This window comes from Lissotriton vulgaris, chromosome 2_1, assembly GCF_964263255.1.
Source record: "Lissotriton vulgaris chromosome 2_1, aLisVul1.2, whole genome shotgun sequence".
Classification (NCBI taxonomy): domain Eukaryota; kingdom Metazoa; phylum Chordata; class Amphibia; order Caudata; family Salamandridae; genus Lissotriton; species Lissotriton vulgaris.
In genome coordinates, this window is record NC_141687.1 from 144,121,052 (window position 1) to 144,140,045 (window position 18,994).

Below are 18,994 nucleotides of genomic sequence, written 5' to 3' on the forward strand. Positions count from 1 at the left end.
GTCGTCATTTTTTTTGTTATTTCAGAGATGCGAGTCCGCGTTTGATTTGACTATTGTGCTGAGTCTTGAAGGGGACACACCGCCTTCCTTACACGGCTGCTCCAGGTTACGAGCTACCCGGCTGTCTTTTTTGTTATCCCAGTTCTGGACGGAGACTAGGCTCTTCAGGATAGTGCTACCACGCTTGGATTGCTGATATTTTGTTTTTTAGAGACTTCTCTTTACTTTATTTTTTTTTTAAATCCTTCCTGATGCGCTGGAGCGCTGTTCCTTATGTTTGTGGGACATTTATTATTTTTGTTTTGTTTGGAACATTCTACAAGCTCCCCATAGAGCTCCTGCCTACGAACCCTTGGAACTTGCCTAAGGCGAATGGGAGCTCTAAAATTAACGAAGACCATTGCTTCCTATTAGTCCCAGAGTACAAGTAAGTGGAAGGGTGCACAATACCTGGAGATAGCGTTCTTGTGTACTTGCTATATTAAATATTTTTCTACATCATTTGTCTTTCTCTTTCCCTAGCTCCTCCTTATTCCGGTGGGACCCAACCTTCTCCTAGTTGGCTGCTGATTGGGACTTGGATGGTTCTTCTTGGTCCCTCCTTTTCTGGATATATTGGCTCCCTCTTATACGTGTCATATCAATCAAGGGGCGGCGGTATCTCTAGGAAGGGAAAGGACATTTTCTTCGCTCCCAGGGAAAAAAGGGGATTTAAACCAAGAACCCTTAATCACGCAACACACTAGCAGGTCCTTACTCTCATATTTTGTTCACTCCCTTATCGCCCCCTATTTCCCTTCCAGAACCCTTCGCTCCAGTTCCTCATTTCTGGCCACTAAAGAGAATACGAAAAGCTAGATGGGGCGGACGCTCCTTTTCGTTTAACGCTTCAAAACTTTGGAATACTATCCCCCTTACTTTACGGAAGGAAACAAACCTGCTGGCCTTCTGTAAACTTTTAAAAACCCACCTCTTCAAGACATCGCTTTAACGTCACGGCTCTTCTGCTTGTTCTGTCTACAGCGCTGGGAGGCCTCAGGGTAGCCATGCGCTATACAAGTACAATTTCATTCATTTATTCATGTTCACAGATGACTTCTGGATTCATCTGGGTGCATTCGTCACAAGCCTTGGAGTTGTAACTTTACACGCTGATAGATTTGAGAGAAAAGTAATTGAGAAAAACACTCTTTATGGTATGAAGAAAAGGAGCTGAGATTCAAATCCATGTCTGAAAGCACAGAAAGAAGTGACCTGACATCAGAATGCATGGGTCAAGCTTACTTATGATTCTGTTCATCACTTCTGAAGCCGAACTGACTCAGTGCGGAGCCGCATGATGCCACCTGTTTGAGTTTAGGAGCACTTCTTTTTTATGTTTCGCCAGTGTAAAGAATATAGAAAAATCTATTGTTTTTAGTATAAACTTAAAAGGTACTTAAATCCCCACCACTTCTCTTTCCTGGCGTCTTGTTGGTTCCTGTGCATGCCACTTACTTTTCCTCCATTTCTATTGGCTGTAGCACATTTTCCTGCCTTAACCAATGATTGTCCCTCGGCTGCGTCTCTTATCACTTTCCCGCCGCCAAAATACTTGTAACATTCGCTTTGGTGGTACTATTTTTTTCATACAGTTTTGCCTTTTACTCTTGCAGCATATTTATATAACAATTTATCACCCGGAGAGATTAAGTGATATGCATAAAATCACAGGATGTTGCGCAGCGCCGCCAAGACTCAAACCTGGATCCCCAGCTCTCGAGTCGGCAGCTCTGGCCACTGTGCCTCATCCTCTCCACTCCTGTGTTACATATCAGGGAGTTTTTTCCTTCTCCCAGACGATGATTGATGAAAACAGCTCTTTATTCTTTACATCGGTGAAACCAATGCATTACCAATGCTTGTTGAGTTTCTGGATCCAGTCCGGCGCCTGGGAATACTCACAAGGTAATGGAGCAAAGTAAGTGAGCAAGGTTAAAGTATCCATCTAAAGCAGCTCTGCTCCATCACTTCGAGGGCGGTGCAAGGTCAACAAGGAATCAGACAGGGTCACCTTGAGGCATGGACAGAAAACGCTCGAACATTTTCAGATCCATTCTGGCGCCTGCAAATATTCTAAAGGCGAGGAATCTGCAGTTAGAAGTATCCAATGGACGTTAACTTCTCGTGGCGGTGTTGAGAAGGTAATGACATTTTTTTATAGAGACATGATAACGAGAATCAAATAAGTAGGAATGGATGCTCTGTTGAGTTGTTTTAATATATCATTTTTCGTCAAGGGAAAAGCTATTTTGCCCCAATACTTTCAATGCTCACATTCCATAGGTGAAAATGCATATGACCTGGCAATATTCCCATACTTTTAGGCTAGGCTACAACCTAAACGGGCTTCAAAGGATAACAAGGTGCTACTGCGTCATGATAAATTGATGGAAAAACTGGGGCCTGACCTGCTATCAGATTTAACAATTCACTTTCTTTCCAACTCCAGTCGCAATTCCCTGGTTAATGCGGACAGTAGATCAAAGCAGACATTTAATCAGGTCCATTGCTAAGATTCATTCTCAAGTCATTACAAAACTCACATTTCCCCATGCTGACTCGTGTTCATCGGACAGTACATCATCGTAGCCCCTAGGAACCGCGTGAATGTGGGGCTATGGAACTCACTGCCAAAGCGCCCCCATTGAATAATAAAGGCAAACTACTGTTCAGGCACAAACGCCAACATCGCCAAACTTGCAAGTTCCTAGTTGAATTTGTGACAGTTTAACTCTACTGCCGTGAAATTACATGTTAAGGTTGAGAAAACTAACACCTCTTACATTTCCCCACCATCATATTTGATTTATGGATAAGATATAGAGAAAGTAATGCAACATATGTCATGCCTCTGGGGGGAGTTATTACAGTTAATTAATCAAAACAGCTTATTGAGGCAGTTTCCATACACTATTCTTCATACAAAACTGCACAAAGCTATTACAATCCAATTAAAACAATTAGACAAAACTGATCTGACTAATAGTGTTTCAGACAAAGGCAATTTTCAATTATAGGTCTTTGATAATACCGTGCATGTGTACTTCAGCAGTTAATACATCTATGCTTAGAGCAACCAATAATTTACAACAAAAATGAGCTAGGAAATTCTTTTAGCATGCTTTCATGTAATATATTTAGTCCTAAAACTGTTCATGAGCAAATAACAAAATGTTTATGTGACTGTAAAACCACTAATCCATATTTCCGTTTGTTAATTTCAGATCCTAAAACTGACAGTTTCCATTGCCCATACGATTTTGATTTTAAGTAATGTAGGTAGTAAGTGATAGCACTTGTTTAGTGTTATATACTTCACAGGATTAGAGAGGAGACTAGCACTAGCTAAAAACTTCACGCAGGATATAGCAAGATTACTCCAACACACTGACATGGTGGGCCACACAAACTGACACCATAGGCTCCTGAGGTATCTTTGGTACACTCTTTGTAAGTGAAGCCTGGCCTAATGTGATCGACAGAGAAAAGATAGGCAGATGCTCTACTGAAGGGCTTTTGATACACCCAAATGTTGGTTCGCTTAGATACTGTCTTTGATAAGGCAAAAGCTGTGTGCTTTCTCTAAGGGCCATATGTAGGTAGCCAAATACCGGTCGGTAATGGCCGAAATTCGGTAAATTAGCCGTTACCGACCGGTATTTAGCTTTTTCTAATGTAGGTGGCTGGATTTAAGGATTCGGTAATTTACCGATTCGGTAATTTAAGGAATCGGTAAATTACCGAATCCTTAAAATACCGAATCGGTGAATTACCGAATCCTTAAATCCTATGTAGGGAGCACTCAAGTGAGTGCATTTTTGATTTAAGGATTCGTTTTTTACCACCAACTACAAGTTGGTGGTAAATATCGAATACCTTTAAAAAAGCAATTTTGTGCTTTTTTAAAAGTGCCATGTGGCAGACATACATGCCCTAAGGGCATGTATGTGCGCCACATGTGCACACATGCATGATTCAGGGGTGCAACAGGGTGTCAATGTGACACCCTGGCACCCTTGAAAATGTTCCCCCTATTACCGTTTCGGTATTTCCCGAATCGGTAATAGTGAATGGCTTCCCATTAATTCCTATAGGCCTCCAGGCCCATGTGAATGAATGGGAAGGTATTCCTTATTACAGGAAAGAGACATTAGCCAATACAAAAGATGTACATTGTCAATGTAGCACTTTAAAGAATACCCTTTCAAATTAAACATTAATATTACTATATATTATCAAGTACCTTCAAAATTATTGACATGGTCCCCCTCTTTCTATGTCAGTTATACAATTGAAAAACGTATATTTTTTTCAGAATACAGTACCTTTAGCCCAGCATTTATGTAGCTGTCGACCAACTGCGTTTTGAAGTGATGCGCTTTCCAATCAGTGCTTTCATCTGTGGGAGGGAAACCGACTTGGACCACAGTGAAGCCACAGAGGTGGGCGGCCAGTCTAACCAAGAGGGCGCTGGATTTTGGGCACCCTTCTCCACACAGCATGGTATGGGCACTTTCATGAGGACTCCACAGGTTACGGGTCAAACGACATAAATGTTTCAGTGTACTCTAGAAGACAAAATATTCTGTGGATGAGACATCAACAAAAGGCAAACGACAAAAAGAAAATAACATCCCTGCATTAGACGGTAAGGAAAGGTAGCGCGTGTTAGAAACTGGCGTTCTCTCATGTATGGCTTTGATAAGGAGCCACTAGGGAGAATAACTGGACTTAAATCCAGTTACTCACTGTATGATGCAGCAACAGCTGTTACAATTGCTCCATCGTGACGGAATTCGGAGCTGCTCTGGCAGGGCTCTCTGAGTACAATGCTGGAAGAGCAGGGACCACACCTTCTGGGGGAGGGGACACTGAGAGCGATGGGGATGAGTGGCACGAGGACAGGTATTTTTTAATAACATTTTGGTCATGGAATAGAGGTCATGTAACATATGGATCTTTTATTACACCTGCCCACCATTACTCCTCTGCCCCCGTGGAGTACCTGACAGCAGAGGAAGATGATTTAGGGCCATACGTAACATCAAATTATAGATTTGCAAAAAGTGAATTACAGGGGATTGTTTCACCTCGGGGTTCTGCCTGAAATCATAGACAGTGTGAGAGAGCGCAATTTGAATAAAAATTATGTGTGTACCATATTCACAAACATGTCGCATAAACGTAGAATCTATAACGTGAAGTTAACACTTGTAGCGTAAAATTAGCCGATGTAACCAATGTAATAGGAAATGTATCTGTATCTATTCTATAAAGAGTATTAGAATTAGAAAGGCCCGTATACATAGTGGGCTAATATAGAAATGTATAGAAATGCTTAAGAATAGTAGAACGTGCAAAACTGAATAGACGTGTGTAATCATGAAATGGAGAAAACGGCGAAACGTAAAGTGACGAAATGTGCAGATGCATAACACAATGTAAGCTCGAGAATATAAATGTTGTATTCTATGTAAAATGCATTCGCGTATAATCATTGCTTTGCTAAACTCGATTATATATAAATGTGTGTTAAAGGTTATACTGTGTAGAAGAGCTTGTAGGAATGTTAGAAGGGTTTAGTCATATGTGATTTTAACCTAACTGACCAAGAGTTCGTAGGAGTGTAGTCCGCTGTATGTAATTTAGTGGGCTCACAGGAGTCGTGAATAGCCTTGATCTGAATGTGCGAGACAAGAGTCAAAGGTCTTGCTAGATTTAAGGTGACAATGCTGGACGAAGTTTATGGCCTAAGTGAGATAAGAGACGCTTGGAATTTGAGTCTTGTTTAGAAATGACCGTTCACAGGACCAGAGAAGGTTAAGAATATAGTCGTAAAGAGTAGAGTTCTGCTGAGGTGATAGACTTTTGCTTCGAAAGTGTCAAATGAAATGTCAAATGAAGTCACCAGCAAGAAGACGAAGATGGCGTCTAAGGAGAAGGGTCAACTTAACGGACGACGCGAAGAGATGAAGCTATGGAAAGAGCAAAGAATGACATCATGGGGAAAGTACGTGGTGGGCGTCGAAGGGGCGTTCCACCCATACTGTGATTGTGTATTTTAGGGACAGTACCCCGGGGAGAAGATAGCGCAGATGACTTGAGCAGATGGCCTGAGAAGTCAGAGAGAAAGAACAAAGCGCAAGAGAGCAGTAGGCCGAGGACCCTTAGAGAGCGGATGGGTAGGCAGAGAAGTTACCATTAGAGGCTAAGAGAGTTTGAACTTCTTTGGAAGTCAAACTGCTGACACCTTTTTTAGGTAAGGAACTTGCGAAGTAGGGATGTCACCTAGTACAGAGTAGGGACAGAATTAACTTGTTTATTCTTTTTGTAGATGACGCAACGGAACCACATTGTGTCAATGCTTTTAATCTGTTGATTCTAGAATTGACTTCAATTGTATTCTTTTGTAGACTGAGGTTCTTTAGGGAATTTATGTTCCTTCTAGTTCCTGTATACTTGTTGAATCTTATCCTGAGAGGATTGTATATGCACTTAATTCTGATTTTATATTAAACTTTTAAAACTTCATCAGTCGTAAGTGGTTCTTCAGAGTTGCGTCAGTTTATGGGGTTAATTTAACCTATGCGGGGTTTGTCTTTTACTCAATGACAGAAAATAATCGATCCAAATAGATGAATGAGATAAGTATCTAAGTGATCAAAAAGGGTATCAAAATCTCATTCCCCGCAGTTGGTAGCAGAGAAAGATGGTTTTCTTCTTGAGGAAGACAACCTAGGTCAGGTCTAGATTACCCCAAGGTCCCTAGTCATCGACGACCAGAAGAAGAATCCCTGCCGAAGAAGGTGCTGACGGTGCGTCAAGAGAAAAGCAGCAGAGTCGGTCGAGAGTGAGTATAAGGGTCATGCGTTGTAAGATTGCGGTATTTTATGTTGTACCTGTGTTGTAATGTCAAGCGGAGTTGAATGCCTGTAGTGTGATTGAGGGAAGGTTGTGAGCGCGCGCAACCGGATAAAATCTTAAGTTCAAGGAGAGCTTAAGTGGTTCGGGTGTATCGAACACCCAGAGTAATTGTCTACCATTGAAAGGGGGTCATGAGGTACCATTGATCGCCCGAAGGACCGATGATAGGGGGAGCGTAAGAGTGAGTGTATGAGTAACGGACGCTGGTCGTACGTTTACTGTGTGTAAGTAACCTATCAGTTAAGGCGAGCGTCTGACCGTGTGAGGAAAGACGTCTCGTCAGTTGAGGTGACAATTACAGTTAGACTGTGGCCGTACAGTCAGAGAAAAGTGATCGCTTGGACGGAAGTAGTCATTTTTCAGCGTATGAATGAAAACGCATGCAAGATCGTGAGACGAGTTGAGAAAGGAGGGGAACTGCTGCAGAGGGGACGAGTGACGTCAGCGTAGAGCCGCGCTGAGATTGGTCGGTCAGCGTAGAGTCGCGCTAGGATAGGCTGATTAGCGAGAGTCGCGTAGGGATTGGTTGTTTGTCATCGGGACGTAAATAAGGAAGAGAAAAGGAAAATCGTAGATTATCGAAAATGAAGTGTTTTAAACGTTTAAGGGCGATCTTTAAGAGAGATAGAAGAAACTTGTATGCCGGAGAAGAAGCTCCACCAGAATGCACACCAGCTTATCATATGGCAGTGAATGTAGGCTTACACTCAATACTATGGATCTCCGAGTGGAATAAGCTAACAGAAGGGAATAAGGAACTGACGTTTCCGAGATACGGGACGTTTAAGCTGGAAGTATTGAACCAACTGAAAGCGGTAATGCTTGCAACAAGACCTCTACCGAGGCCAACACAGTTCGAAGCCCTTAGTGCATGGTTTAGAGCAGCACACGAAAAGAGCTTAAAGAGACGCCAGGAAAGAGTGAGGCGATCGGTAAAAGCAGTGCAGGACGCTAAATGGGACGATGAAGCTAAAAAGTGGAGGGTGCAAAAGATAGAAGCAGACAAACTGTTCACAATGCTAGAAGCTACGGGAGAAAAGAAACCTCTAGAAGAAGATGAGGATAGCGAGCCAGATGAGGATCTGATAGAAAGACTATTAACAGATAGACCACCTCCGTACAACAGAGAAGCCGAAAGTCCCGCATTACAGCAAGGGGATTGAGCTAGATGGGGGGAATATAAATCGCTCCCAGTAACAGAGTGGGATGCCAAGAAAGGTGAGGAAGTACCTCAATCTAGTCCCGAACAGAGAGTAGTGGGAAGATTCGTGGTCCAGAAGGTGCCAGAAACACAGCATGCCAGGTCGTATCAAATGCCCGACGCTTTACAAGTTCCTGTTACCATAGGCCCTATAGTGTCAATCTACAACCCAGAGGGGGTCCAGCAGGAGGAACAGGCACGATGGGACAGAGAGAGGGCAGAGATAGAGGGAAGGAATAATACGATCAATTCCCAGAGGCAGTTGCTAGGACCAATGAGTCGGAGTACCCCACTGGATTCCGCAACGGGTCCCTGGATAGAACAGGGGGGTCAAAGAGGACAGATGGATTTGAGGGGACCGAAACCGAAATCCTATAAGGAATTAAGGGAATATTTGAGAGAATGGGACGCTGCCGAAGAGACTCAGAATAAAAGATTAGAAACAGGAGCAGAATGGAGTGACCAGGATAACAGGATCCTCTCTAACTGCGGAGCTGGCGAAAGCAGCCCTGAGTGGGAGGGAGGGAGTCAAGGAAGCCGAGGAGATACTTGCCATACTGCCAGTAGCAATAGGCAAATGTGCGACGACAGGAATGCAGGGTGTGGGGGAGTGCCTCGCGTCATCCTTAGTGAGGGGGAACGAAAGACGCAGGAATACCGAAATAGTTTCAAGTGCACTCACCATGCCCCGGACAAAAATGTGCGACATTGGAATCACGGGAACATGGAGAGTCGCGAAACGTCTCGCCATGCATCCGGTGATCACGGACGAAGTCAGGGAAATATAGGGAGTCGCGAAACGTCTCGCCATGCATCCGGTGATCACGAACGAGATCGCGGGAACATGGAGGACAGTGGAGGACCCTTCATTTTATTGAGCGACACCAGACAGCAAGGGATTTGCAGTGATACAGAACAGCACGGAGGATCCTATATTGTATCTAGAGAAACCGAGCCGAAAAGACAGAATGTAGTAATGGGGAATAGATCAATGTTCCACCATACCCCAAGGGAAGATGGAAAAGCTTGGGATCTAGAGAGGTGGGAACAAAGAGATGGAAGAAGAACTCCTCATAACTCACCTGTGCTTAGACGGAGGGCGCATAGTGGAGATGAGAGGGGTGTGAGTGAACAACCTAGGACTGAAGTACTGAGAGCTGAAATAAAAGCAAGACGGCTTGATGTAACGAGTTTAAAATCAGACTTGGATGAGATAATTGACGGGACAGTGGCAATAGAAAGGTTAGAGCTGTACGAACCGGATGAAATACTGTTTTTATCTAAGGATGTTACTCGGAAAGCAAGGGCAGCTCATGAAAAATTATCTGAATTGGCAGACAGGTATATGATAGACATGTCACGGACTAAAGCTTTACAGGCCAACCATAGGCTAAATTGCACGGATCAGGATCTAGATGAGCGTAGGACGATTGGGCTAAGAGTACACATAAGGGAACTAATCATGTGTATCAGAATATGGAGGGATCTGGATAGATGGGAGGAAAGATGGTCCAAGAGGGGGTCCGTCAGAAGGAGTACACTTGCGAAGTCCCAAGATGGAGAGCTAATGCGAATGGAAGCTTTCCCTTTGCGAGAAATCGCGAACGGAAACTACGTGCATGTACCCTGGAGTAGGGGGGATTTAGCGGCATTTACCAATTCCTTTCCAAAACTCAGAGAGAACCCCGTTGAGTGGTACAAGCAGGTAGAGAGGTTCGTGAAGATCTCTAAGGTACTGTGGATCGATTTGAACACCCTGTTTGATATCGTAGTACCCGGAGATTTGTGGACGGCATGCAAGCTTAGTGTCGAATGGCCCGCTTGTGAGCCTCCGAGAGATGCCAGGACGAATGGTCCATCAGATAGAGTCATGGAAAAGTACGAGAGAGTAATAGCATGGTTAAAAGAGAAAGTACCAGTGCAAGACATAGACTGGGTTAAGATAGATCGAACAACTCAGGAACCTAAAGAGACAGTTCACGAGTTTTATGAGAGATTGCTGAAAGCATTCAAACAGTATAGCGGGTTGGATGTCATGGATCCTAAAGATATAGGACAGTTTGTGTCGAAGTTTGTTCTAGGATTGAGACCAGACATAAGCCTAATGATTCAACAGCATTTGATTTGTTGGCAGAACAAACCGTTAGATGAGATTCTGAGGTATGCGAAGTACTGTAGCGACGAAATAGACTCAAAAGCAAAGAAACTTAAAGAAAAGCTGATGTTGGTGCAGATGCAATCAGCTGGAAAGGGTGGACAGCGGCAACAGGGAACAGGAACACCAGTAAAGAAACAGAATAATCAAAACAGAGATGAGGAAGAAAGAACGAGACCGAGAATAGATATCGCGACACTTAAAAACACAACGAGGTGCCATCAGTGTAACGAGGTGGGACATTGGAGACGCGAGTGTCCCTATAATGTCGAGACGGGGGAGTTAGAACAGGAGGAGGATGAGGTTCAACCCAGCATGGTAAAGGGAACAGCAGTCCCGAAGGGAAAGTTTATCAAAGGGGGGAATCAGACTCCTCGAGCGCCGTTCCCTCAACCGCCTCGCATTACAAATGGAGGAAAAACCTATAGACAAATGCCATTGTTCGTAGGAGGAGAAGAATGCTACTACGTTGATCCTCTTACGGGGCAACGAGTGAATAGGGAAGAAGACTGTACTCTAGGTGCGGCCCTGGAAGTAGATCAGAGAGGACCATACGTAGAAGCTGAGGTGGCTGGATGTCCTACGACCTTTTTGGTAGACACGGGGGCCACTCGATCCACTTTGAGATCAGCGGTAGTCCCAGGTTTGCCAATGTCGGGAGAGACGATCCAGGTGGTAGGAGTCGCAAACAGGAGGATGACGAATCCTCTGACAGAACCAGTGTCAGTAAAGATAGGGAATTACAGTGATGAACATCAGTTTGTAATCTGTGATTCTAGCCCTGTGTGTCTGTTAGGAAGAGATCTGTTGTGTAAACTGAATTGCACAATACATTGCACACCTGAAGGAGTAGAAGTGCAGACCAACGATGAGGATGCCGATTTTAAGGTTGTAAACTCGCAGGAATGCGTGGAACTATATCCTACCCTAACGGTGGAGGAGCTTCCACAGGACTTGAAGGAGACAGTGTCAGCTGAGGTGTGGGATTTTACTGGAGAAGAAATAGGATTGATCAAAGGGGTAGAGCCAGTAAAGATCATGGTAAGACCCAATGCCGAGTATCCAAGAACACCACAATATAAGTTGACACCGGAGACGATTGCAGGAATAAAGCCTGTGATCGAATCCATGATTAAACAGGGAATACTGAAGGAGATCGTGGGAAGTCCATGTAACTCCCCGATTATGGGTTTGCAGAAGCCTAGTGGAAAATACAGAATAGTGCAGGACCTTCGAAAGATTAATAATATCGTTGTTACATGTTGTCCAGTGGTACCGAATCCATCAGTGATATTGTTTCAGATACCGTTCCAAGCTGAATGGTTCACCGTGATAGATTTATGCCAGGCTTTCTTTTCGATTCCTTTAGATGAGGAGAGCCAGTATTTGTTCGCTTTTAAGCTGGAAAATCGCGTTTTAACATGGTGTCGTATCCCTCAGGGGTATACAGAAAGCCCATCGATTTTTAACCAGCTGCTGAAGAAGAATCTTGAAAGTCTAGTACTGCCCAAGAACTCGGTTCTAGTCCAGTACATAGACGACCTCCTAGTGGCGTCAGAAACTGAGGAAGCTTGCAGAGTAGACACCATCACCTTGTTAAATCACTTGGCCGAGAACGGACACAAGGTGTCTCCAAGTAAATTGCAGTATTGTCTCACTGAAGTGCAATACTTGGGCCATAGGATTGAAAAGGGAAAACGGAAGGTGTCTCCAGACAGAATAGAGGCGATCATGAAAATGAACGCGCCTAAAACACAAAGAGAAGTCAGGATGTTTCTAGGCATGGTCGGTTATTGTCGGCAGTGGATAGCCAACTTTTCACTGAAGGCAAAACCTTTACTACAACTGACGCACAAAGGAGTAAGTGATCCGGTACCATGGGACAAGGATTGTTTGATGGCATTTTTGCAGCTGAGGGAGGACTTGTGTCGTGCCCCGGCTTTGGGAATGCCTGATTACGAAAAACCATTCTTGCTTTACTGCTGCGAAAGAGAAGGTTGTGCTTTAGCAGTTTTGGCCCAGATACACGGCAATGCGCGTAGGCCAGTTGCTTACTTTTCGGCTACATTAGATCCAGTAGCCGCAGCGTTGCCCGGATGTCTCAAATCCGTAGCTGCAACGGGTGTCAGCATTGAAAGGTGTGAAAGTGTGGTAATGGGACATCAGTTAGTGGTGTACGTACCGCATTCTGTAGAATTGTTAATGACCAGGACTAAGACTCAGCATCTGACGAATAGCAGGCTCACACGCTACGAGCAAGTCATATTGGCTGCCGAGAATGTGACCCTAAAAAGATGCTCTGTCTTGAATCCTGCTACGTTGATGCCACTTCCAAATGATATTGATGATGAAATTTGTACAGATCATGACTGCCTTGATGTGACTGAACTATGCACCAAACCGAGACCAGATATCGTAGATGAGCCATTGACTGACCCCGATGAAATATTCTTTGTTGATGGTTCATGCGTAAGAGATGATATTGGTCAGCTGAGAGCAGCATATGCAGTTTGTACAATTACCAGAGTTGTGGAAGCCGCCTGCTTGGAAGGAGTACATTCCGCTCAGGTAGCTGAAATTATTGCTTTGACCCGTGCCTGTTTAGCAGGTAACAAAATTCGAGTCACCATATACACCGATAGCCAGTATGGTTTCGGGGTAGTTCACGACTATGGGCAGTTATGGTCTCAAAGAGGTTACATGACCTCCTCGGGTTCTCCTATTAGGAATGGAGAATTCGTGAGATTATTGTTAGAGGCATTGCAAGGTCCGTCAGCCATAGCAGTTGTCAAATGTGCCACGCACACGAAGAACGTAGACTTTGTGTCGCAAGGCAACCGTTATGCTGACGAGGTAGCACGTTACTGTGCAGAACAAGGTTATTCTCACACCAATGTAGAAGTGGGGGGAATACAGGAAAGAACTGAATTGACAATGTTGTTAGATACTGTAGATACGTGGGATGAGTTGAAATGTGTTCAGGAAAATGCACCAGATGATGAGAAAAAGGGCTGGGAGACAGCTGGATGTACAAAAAGTGAAATGAACTTTTGGATCTCTGCAGATGGGAGAGCAGTTTTACCAAACGAACTTGTTAGTCCAATGGCAAGGAAATTGCATGGATCAGCACACATAGGTAGAGATGCTATGGTGAGAGTATTCAGACAAATGTGGTTTAATCCGAAGTTTAGAGTAGCGGCAGAAGCAGTATGTCAGCGTTGTGCGATCTGTCAGCAACTAAACGTAGGAAAGAGAACACCAGTCACACTGAGTCACATTGGGAGGTCTGGGGGGCCTTTCAATAGAATGCAGCTTGATTTCATCGAAATGCCTCAATGCAATAGACTCAGATATGTGTTAGTGATTGTCTGTATATTTTCTAGATGGGTTGAAGCTTACCCGACACGTAGGTGCGAAACACTTACAGTAGCAAAATTGTTGCTTAGAGAGTTGATACCGAGGTTCGGGGTGCCATCCTCTTTGGAATCGGACAGAGGAACTCATTTCAATAGCGAAATAGTGAAGATGCTATGTTCAGCTTTGAGTATTGACCAGAAGCTCCATTGCAGTTATCGACCAGAAGCTTCAGGGATCCTAGAGCAAATCAACAGTACGATAAAATCCAGACTCGCCAAAGTTTGTTCATCGACATCTCTGAATTGGCCTGATGCACTTCCATTGGTTCTTATGAGCATACGTAGCACACCAGATAGAAGAACAGGTCTCTCTCCACACGAGGTGCTAATGGGAAGAGCTATGAGATTGCCATCGGTTCCGACTGCAGCGTTGTTGAACATCACAGACGATTTGATCTTGGACTACTGCAAGGGACTATCTGATGCCATTAATTCTGTGTCCCTCCAGGTCCAGGCTGCAGAGGTTCCATCAACACAAGACTTGTGCCATGACCTGTGTCCGGGGGACTGGGTCCTGTTAAAGAAGCACCTCAGGAAGAACTGTCTAGACGTGCGCTGGCGAGGACCGTTCCAAGTCATACTAGTTACGAACACTGCAGTAAAGTGTGGAGGTTTGCCCAACTGGATACACGCCTCACACACCCGAAGAGTGCCAACACCACTGGAAGAAACAGCTCCTCTCTCGGATGAGAATCCAGCGGAAAGCGGAGAAGCCACAGAGAGGGAAAGCCAAGCTGTAGAGGTGACTGAAGAGGCTGAGCCTGTGTCGGAGCAGGCTGCAGACGATGGTCAGGACACCAGTGGGACCGAAGTCGTCTCAGAAGAAGAGAGTACCTGGGAGTTCGAATCAGATAACAAACAAGCTGTAAGCGATCAAGAGACAAGTCCAAGAACAAGGAGCAGGAGGACAAGGAGTGACGAAGCCAGTTGGCCGGAGAGAAGGAGAAGGCCAAACTTAAAAGCAAATCAAGAAAGAACCCTTGTCCCGATTTCTGAAGAGTCGGATCAAGAAGAAGAAACTACGGATTCAGGCTCTGAGAGTCCGAGGAGATCGAGAAGGGTATGTGTGCCCTGCAGGAGGTACGCCACCCCAGAGTGGACTTATCTAGCAGATGTCTTGGGGACAGAAATCTGGGAGAGTGAAAGAAGTGAAAGTGATCAATCTCGATCCATTTGTGGCAGTGGAGATATGGATGTTGACGCCTGGACTCGAGACTGAGGGGTTACTGACTTTCACACTTCCCATACCCCCATACCTAAGTCGGATCAAAGATCTAGTACTAAATCGATTAGAGTTTCCGACTTTTGGTCATCAAATACCAGAACAAGAAGAAAAAGTCATTCGTTTTGAATTATTGGAACATGTTATTAAAGCTGCAGGTACGAGAATAATTGTAGATGTATAAAGACTTTTGTGTTTAAGCTATAAAGAAGAAGATAACCTAGCGCCGAGTGGAAAGAAGAATAAAATTAGGGATTACATTTAGAGGACGGAGAAGGGTTAGGGTTGTCTGTTGCTGAAGAGAAAAAGACATTGTTGTGAAAAGAGACTTTTTGTTGATTAAGAGCACTTTACAGACTGAGAAAGCAAACGAAGCAAACACAAAGACTTGAAAAAGAAAACTTTTCTTCGTAAAGAAAGGAGCTACGCTGTTTGATAACATGGAGAATGGCAACCCAAACAGAAAAGCCAAATGCATAATAGGTACACTAATAGCAGTAGTAATTTTTCTTATCATTACAGTAGTTACCACATCGTACATGGTAGGACATGCAAGTGAAAAAGAGACAACAGATGTAAAGCCTGTAACGACTTTGAAACCTGCTCTTGTTGGGAAGAAGGAGGAGAGCAATGTCATCCGTGAAAAGACGTTACTGGCAAATGAAGCTCGTAGGTTACACGTAGACAAGTCGCAGGGAAATTTTAGGTCAAATGCATATGCCAAGCTATTGTATGAGTATATCGATGCCATGGAGGCCAAAGAATGTTATGTATGTATGCAATTGCCGGCTTCCGTAGATGAAGGCATCAGATATCATCATCTCCCACTGACTTATGGGATAACATGTAGTTTACTGCTCAGTATATTTTATGGTAGAGAAGGGTTCGAGTACTACTTTTCAAATTATGATTCGGTACTGCCTGAAGTCCCGAATTATAAACAAATGAATAAGTGGGACTATTATAAAAAGGAAGACAGATTAACAAAGTTCTTTCTTCCTTGGGATACATTAGATACTTCATATGCACGCAGAAATAATCTGACTTGCAAAGTGTCAGAAGTGGAGAAAAAGTTCATAGGACAAGTAGATGACCGATACAGAAGGCAGAAGATTCTAAAAATGTCAGGACAGTGGAAAACTGATTGGACCGAAGAAGAAAAAGCACACAAAAAGAAAGGTAGCAATGGTCCAATAGCTTTGGATAGAACGCAGAAAGGAAAGTTATGTTTAACTCGAAGCAAGACGTATTATGAGAGTGTATTTGTAGGTGAAGTGAATTGCGAACATGCTTTTAGATTAGAGTACTATACGAAAGATTTTATGAAAGGGATGCAAGCGATTCCTAATGTATATTTTGTATGTGGAAGAAATGCCTATGTAAAACTGCCTGACAATTGGTATGGTTCGTGTTACTTGGCAATTGTCTTCCCCAAAATATATCATGCAAAGGATTTAGCGATCATAGAAGGAAAGACTTCGACAAGAACGAAAAGGGAAATAGGAGATGCTGAAGTAGTTGGAGACATTTTTGGAGCAATGTTTCCTATGTTAGGTTTAATACTTAACGATGTTAAGATCAGGAGACTAGCTACAGTTGTAGATAGATTATCTGCAAGTACTGCAAGGTCATTAATGCTAGTAGAAGGAGAGATGCAGTCGATTAGGGCAATGGTTCTTCAGAACCGACTTGCTTTAGATGTACTGCTAGCAGTGGCGTCACTAGGGTTGGTGTCACCCGGTGCTGGTAACTCATGGTGTCACCCCCTCATAACTTACCGCATGGCCCTCCTCCGCTCTGAGTCCGCCAGTGGACACAGATGGCAAATAACTGCGGCTGCTGCCAGGAGCCCCTATGCAGGGCTGCAGAAAGTCGTTGCAGCGGGCTGGCCCTTTCCTCTGATGGTGCTGCCTGCTACAGAGTACAAGTAAGTGTCTGTGTCACAAGGTAATCTCCAATTCTTCTCCAATTATTTTAAACATGTCTGATACTGAGCAAACTAAAGTTGAAGCAGCTGAGCCTGAGGCCTCAAAGCCTGTAACTCCACTATAACAGTGACCATAATGAGTATACTCACTCTAGCTGTGGCTGGTGCCTCACCAGCTGTGGGGCTGGGGCAGCAGAACAACACTGCACCTACTCGACAATCGTGACAAGCCACTTCTCATTTGTAAGACGCATTTGATGCCCTAAAATATCCCCGTTTACATGGGGGGGGGTCCCCATCATCAGGCAGAACTGTGATCCTAGGTAATGTTGGGACATGTTCTGCTGTGTGCTGGGGTGCCTGTCAATTCCACACCCAGAGAAGGTGACACAGAGCGACCCTATTCTTTGTGGTCTTTGGGGCCTGTAAGTCGTCGTGCTCCTGGGCCAAGCCATATGTCTGAACACCGTCCGTCCAAGCCAAAGAGAAGACCTCCCACACTCTGTACCCCTGTGATCCCGCAGTATGGCCCCAGTTTGAAAATGATTACAGCTATCGCCTGGATCAACCGATTCTGGCTGTCATGTCTGGTCAGCATCGGTGTTCGCAGTGCCCAAGTGTAAGGTATAGGCACAGTTCACTTTAAACTGCATATAAAATCATAGCTCACACACTTTAAAATGAAAGACAAGTAAAACTTAAATAATCAGTAGGATTATTTTTTTACATTACTAACTTCTGACCTTTTCCATTATGAAATATTTTCATCGCATCTATCATACTACATAGAAGAGTTAAAAGAAAATTTGCATTATCTTTTGTTATCTATTTTGTTTTACATCTGCAATATTATGTAATTCTGAATGTTGTGTAGTGTTGTGTTCCAGGCGCTACCATCAAGTGCTGGCTGGCTGGCTGCAGAGTGCCCTGTTCTTATTGGCGTTTCTCTGTACTTTAGGTAAACATTTTTAATAACACTAATGTGCATTCTGATATTGTTGCGAGCATGGAAGCTGAGACTTCCTAGCAGAAACAAGTGACCTGTTTGGGGGCAGGGCTCTCTGTGTCATATTAGTTAGTGTCCTTCCATTTCTGGTATAGCAGCAGTTTTAAGATTTTGTTTTTTTTAGAGTTTCTTATTCCTCACACGGGTTTAACTTCTAACATTTATATTTTTCAATCGTCTTCATTGCTTGACTGTGTTCGTGAGAAAGTGTCACTCATAGTCATAGTCACTGAAATGTCACTCATAATAACACTGTAATTACGAAAATGTCACGCATAGCAATCTGAAACCTTGGCAGCTATGTAAAAGCAGACAGGCCCGGACCGCCGGCCAGCTCCTCATACGGTATTGTGGTGCTGCCATTTCAATGAGGGTTTTGAGTTTGGTGGCACACATTTAGTGCCTGGTTATACTTGGGGAAATGTAGTGACCTTCAGTACCAAACCCGACCCCCAAAGAGTTGACAGCAACGCCAAGCCAGCGCACATAAATAATGAAGCGATAGCGAGCACCAGCCCTGAAATCATTAGTTCGCTCCTTGACACGTCTTTAAAGCTTTCTTTTTTATAGCACCCACTGTGTGACTGTCTTGGCCCGACCTTGGGGACTGGGACTCGATTGCGAATGCAATCTGATTGTTGTGTGCCACATTTCCATTTGCACCCACATCCAGGCACCTACTCACCGACTTCAAACACTTGATACGATCGGACACTGGATACTCACAACACAGTAGTGCGCGACACCGCTCCCTCCCAGTTCAAGCAGGTCAGGCACTTTTTACATGTGTGTATTGGCGCTTTTTGGGACACCGGATCCGATCTTTCACTATGGTAGACACTTATCCAATTTTACTACCAATTATTCCTACAAGCCCAATTAAGAGCTTGAGCACTATATAAAAAACACTCTCCCCAAATCCATTTACCACCATTTCTAAAGTAAACTCCTTCATAAAATAAATAACATTTCTTCTCACCTCGGCCTCCGGACCCATTACCGGATGAAGGGGAGATGACGGCGCGCGATATCTAACACTGACAGAGACTGTCTCTCCACAGACGTGATACGTTGGCGCGCGACCGCCGTGACGCGTTGAGG

At 44.1% G+C, this 18,994-nt stretch overlaps 1 protein-coding gene across 1 annotated transcript in view; it reads right to left on the reverse strand.

Annotated features, from left to right (window-relative positions):
- Window positions 1-18,994, reverse strand: part of LOC147729701 (dynein axonemal heavy chain 17-like) — a 1,258,223-nt gene that overhangs the window by 952,059 nt on the left and 287,170 nt on the right. The window contains exon 18 of the mRNA XM_086954021.1: window positions 4,368-4,610. Within this exon, the coding sequence (XP_086810147.1) occupies window positions 4,368-4,610 (243 nt within the window). The remainder of the gene's footprint in view (window positions 1-4,367; window positions 4,611-18,994) is intronic.